The sequence below is a fragment of the Aedes albopictus genome, chromosome 3 (genome assembly GCF_035046485.1).
Source record: "Aedes albopictus strain Foshan chromosome 3, AalbF5, whole genome shotgun sequence".
Classification (NCBI taxonomy): domain Eukaryota; kingdom Metazoa; phylum Arthropoda; class Insecta; order Diptera; family Culicidae; genus Aedes; species Aedes albopictus.
In genome coordinates, this window is record NC_085138.1 from 30,601,470 (window position 1) to 30,606,276 (window position 4,807).

Consider the following 4,807-nt stretch of genomic DNA (forward strand, 5'->3'; position numbering starts at 1 on the left):
TATCGTGTGGCAGGCACGAAGGTACTCTATGCCCAAGGAAGTCAAGGAAATTTCCTTTACGAAAAGATCCTGGACCGACCGGGAATCGAACCCGTCACCCTCAGCATGGTCATGCTGAATACCCGTGCGTTTACCGCCTCGGCTATATGGGCCCTTCTCCAGGACTCCCTCCAGTTATTTCTTATAGAAGAACTTGAAGAACTTGAAGATAGAACTTGAAGATCTTTTTAGCATGAAAGCATCCATGATTTTTAATGAATAAGTTCAAGGGTTTTTTCTCAAAAATTCTTAGCAAAGATTTAATTAAATATTCTTTCTCGGGTTTCTTCGGGAATCTTCGAATGGGATTTTGAAGAACAACATCGAGAATTCATCAAGTGATTTTTTCAGGAATGTCTGCGGGAGTTTAATTTGTTTAATGCGTTTAGAGATTTCGTGACGAACTGTTATAGTATCATAGTAAGCCATGAATTTAAAATCAATAAAGCACTCATTCTGTCTGTACCATTAGTCACTATCAGACTAGCTATCAGACGTGTTTTCACTTGCGATCCGAGTACCTTTTAGGTTATTGACCCACCCGTATAGTTACCATAGTAACGGCCAAACAAGTGAACATTTTTTTCGGCCGTCGTCTTCAAGATTTCTTCACGCTCCTGATTTCTCAAGATGTCTCAAGCCAACGGAAACCAATCCGGTTTCGGGGATGGAAACGGCGAACCAGCCGGGCATGGACGCGGAGGACAAGCTGGAGTTGGAGCCGGAAGAGTATCTGGAAGCGCAGGAGTGTCGTTGCCCGTGATGGAACGTCTTCGTGTTCGCGAGAACTATTCGACATGGGCATTCGCGACCAAGATGCTGCTGATCCGTGAGGGAACGTAGGACGCCGTGATTGCGCCGGAGGTAGATGATCCGGTAAACGCGCAGTCTCTGAGGGCACTAGCCACGATATGCCTCAGCATCGAGCCGATCAACTACAGTTTGGTACAATCGGCGGAGACGGCGAAACAAGCATGGGACAACCTCAGGAACGCTTTCCAGGACGACGGGATGACAAGGCGGATCGGATTACTGCGTAAGTTGACCAGTATTCGCCTGGGTGACTACAGCACCGTCGAAGCGTACGTCAACGAGATGATGTGTACCAGCCACAAATTGAGCGAAGCGGGATTCAAGGTCGAAGACGAGTGGTTAGCCAATCTGCTGCTGATGGGGCTCCCCGAGGGGTATGAACCAATGATAATGGGCCTCGAGGCTCCGGAAGAAGGATCATGGTGGATGCGGTGAAGGCCAAGATACTGCAGGACGTCAAGATGTCCGCCGGTAATGGCTCAAATAAGCAAGATAGTGCGTTTTATTCCGAGCGGAGAGGATCGAAGTCGTCGTCCGACAAGGCCGGCGTGGAGTGCTACAAACGCAAGCGATTGGGGCACCACGCTGCGGAATGCCCGATAAAGGACGAGAAGAAAAGGAAGCTGAAATCCGACGTGCATGCTGCTTTCACTGTTCAAGAGTTTTTCAACAAGCGCGAGGTGAGTTGGATTTTTGATTCGGGCGACACTTCGCACATGTGCAATGGCGAGGTTACCCTTGAAGATGCGAAGAAGGTCCCCGAGCAGAAGAAAATAACAAGTGAATAACATGTCAAGGTATTTATCTTAAATACTACCATACCTTGATATGCCCTTCATTAGGTGGTAATAAGAGGCAAAATAACAAAAACGAATACCAAATTTTTGTATAAATAACACCTAGGAAATAACAAATCTTGTTATTTCAATAATGAATGCATACCTAAAATTTCAAGTACTGTATTTGTTATTCCAAAGTTATTGAATAACAAACTAATAACATTTCTTGTTATCAAATGTTGCATTTGTTCGGTAACTTCATGATGTAATAGCAAATCTTGTTCTTCGATTATTTTCACTGCTGAACCAACAAATACTACATCAATACCAAATTCTGCTCAAATACCTCCAACAGTTATTGTGAAGTTCTCATAAAATTTCGTAGAACAAGGCAGCAATAACAATTTTAGGTATTAGAGCACATGTTGCCCTTCGAATGGTATTTGTAAGGTATGCCCTTCTGCTCGGGTCTAGCAGCAAATCAGCGTGGCGAACAATGCTGTGTCGACGGTGAAGGCCGTTGGCAGCGTGAAGCTCGATGCGGATGTCCGGGATGGCACGTGCAAGGTTACTTTGTCCAACGTGCTGAGCATCCCTGACCTGGCGCTCAACTTGATTTCCGGGAGTAAAATTTGCAACAATGGCTACACAGTCACGTTCACGAAGGTTGCATGCGAGGTGAGTTACGCTTCCAACGAGGTGGTGGCCATTGGACGAGCACGTGATGGTCTCTACAGGTTGAGCTTGGCCGGGAAGCAAGTTTCATGCGCTGCAAAGAAGGAGAATACGTCGATCGGTGGCAGTCGTTAATTCCTAACGTTCATCGACGACAGCAGCCGCAATATATTCGTCTATTTCCTGTAGTCGAAAAGAGAAGTACTGGAGTGTTTTCAATTCTTCAAATCGCTGGCTGAGAATCAGACCGGAAAACGGATCAAGCGCTTGCGGACTGATAATGGCACAGAATACGTGAATGGCGAGATGGAGAAGTTTCTTCGTAGGTCCGGGATCCATCATGAGGTGACAGTGCCGTATAATCCAGAACAGAATGGTCTTGCTGAGCGGGCAAACCGTACCATAGTCGAACGGGCGCGATGTTTTTTGTTCGATGCCACTATGAAGAAACGATTTTGGGCAGAAGCTGTTTCGACTGCTGTGTCGATCAACCGATCACCGACGAAAGGTCTGTAAGTAACCCCGGAGGAGCGATTCAGCGGTGTGAGGCCAGACTTGTCTGAGCTGCGCGTTTTCGGCGCCAAAGTGATGTGCCATGTGGCGAAAGCGAAGCGACTGAAGTGGTATCCGAAATCCGAAGCTGGTGTCTTTGTTGGTTATTCAGAACGTTCGAAAGGTCTTCGAGTGTTCAATCTAAGAACGGGCAAAGTGTTCGCGTCACTGGACGTCGTCTTCCTGAGTGAAGCTAGCGGAAATGCCATGAAGCAGTCGGAACGTGTACCTGGAATGACGATGGAATTAGTGAGTGTTGAAATCGTTGGAAATAATGGGGTTGCTGAAACGCTGATGGTTTCCGGCGGTAACAACGATGAAGAGCCAGAGAACCCACTGGCGAATGGCAAGTTGGAAGACGAAACGGACCACGACAGCGCAAATGACACCATCAAGACATTCGAATGAATTCGCCTGTGCTCGCCTCGCAACAAGAAGAGCAGCAACATGCTGTCAGGCGCGTGCGGGAGCGCCGTACCCCAGGCAAGTACCTTAATTTTGATATGACCTATAGTGTACTTCCTGAAACGATTGTTGCATACCAGGTAATTGACGAGCATGAACGAACAATCGAGCCACAATCGGTCCGCGAGACAACCCGAGCAGGAATGAATAACTGACACATAACTGGAGCATACCAAAGTCAGGTATCATACCAAGACAAGGTATTGGTCGATTATCCTGGTATTGAAAATAACTTATTTTGGTATTTTGTAGGTATTGATAAAATACCTCAACGAGGTATTGGTTTGGTGTTGAGGACTGCTTGAGGTATTATTCAATTATGGAAAAATCACTATTTATATGGAAAAATCGCTGATTATTATTTAGGTATTGATTATTATTTAGGTATTGCAATACCTGAAGTCATTATTCACGCGTTATGCACAGAATACACCCCAGTTATTATTTTAGGTATTTTACCTCTTATGCAGGGCTACTTAATACCTCATTCAGGTTGTAGGTATTCGGTTTTCCATACCTGAGTTAGGTATTCTTCAGCTATTTTCTCCTGCTCGGGAATGGACGACGACGATCGTGAGCTATGGCGTGAGGCCATGGAGGCTGAGATGCAAGCGTTGAAGACCAACAAGACGTGGAAGTTAACGGAGCTACCACCGGGAAGAGAGGCGTTGAAGTGCAAGTGGATCTTCAAGCGCAAGTTCAACCCGAACGGATCTGTGGAAAGATATAAGTCAAGGCTGGTCATCAAAGGTTTCTCGCAAATTAATACTTATGACACACATGTGATACAAGAATCACTGTACAATTGCGCTTGAAATGAGTGCCATACTGAAAATTCTCTCAGTTCAAATCAGTTTTGTTAGAATTTTCTTGACACTGCGTACCGTTGTACAGGAATCACACTCGTATCACATGTCTGTCCGGGGTATAAGGGTGTCAATTTCAACGAGACGTATTCGCCGGTGGTGAGATACGCAAGCATCCGTTTCTTGTTGGCGTTATCGGCGCAGCAGGGCATGCATATACACCAAATGGATGCGGTAACGGCATTTCTTCAGGGAGATTTGTCTGGCGAAGAAGTCTATATGGGGCAGCCAGAGGGATTCGTAGACAAGAAGGATCTGAAGAAGGTGTGTCATTTGTCGAAAGCACTATATGGCTTGAAACAAGCGAGTCGTGTCTGGAATGCCAAGTTGGACACGGAACTCAAGCGCATGGGCTTCAAGCGATCCAGCTTTGATCCTTGCGTTTATTTCAAAATCGATGACTCCACACTGGTGATTGCCGTCTACGTGGATGACTTCCTGCTGTTTTCGACGGATGTAAAGTTGATTCAAAATGTGAAGAAGCAGCTGATGACGCTGTTCCACATGAAGGACCTGGGAGAAGCCAAGCAGGTGCTCGGAATGAGAATCACCAGGAGCGACGATGCTGTTATGCTGGATTAAGAGCGCTATGTGGACGAACTACTGGAGCGATTCAAG

At 46.1% G+C, this 4,807-nt stretch overlaps 1 protein-coding gene across 1 annotated transcript; it reads left to right on the forward strand.

Annotated features, from left to right (window-relative positions):
* The first annotated feature begins 669 nt into the window (after window positions 1-669).
* Window positions 670-2,441, forward strand: LOC134290164 (uncharacterized). The gene is made up of 4 exons (XM_062857220.1): window positions 670-868; window positions 944-1,226; window positions 1,268-1,611; window positions 2,104-2,441. Exons 1-4 carry the CDS (start codon window positions 670-672, stop codon window positions 2,439-2,441), a joined length of 1,164 nt encoding a protein of 387 aa, XP_062713204.1.
* The last annotated feature ends 2,366 nt before the right edge of the window (window positions 2,442-4,807 follow it).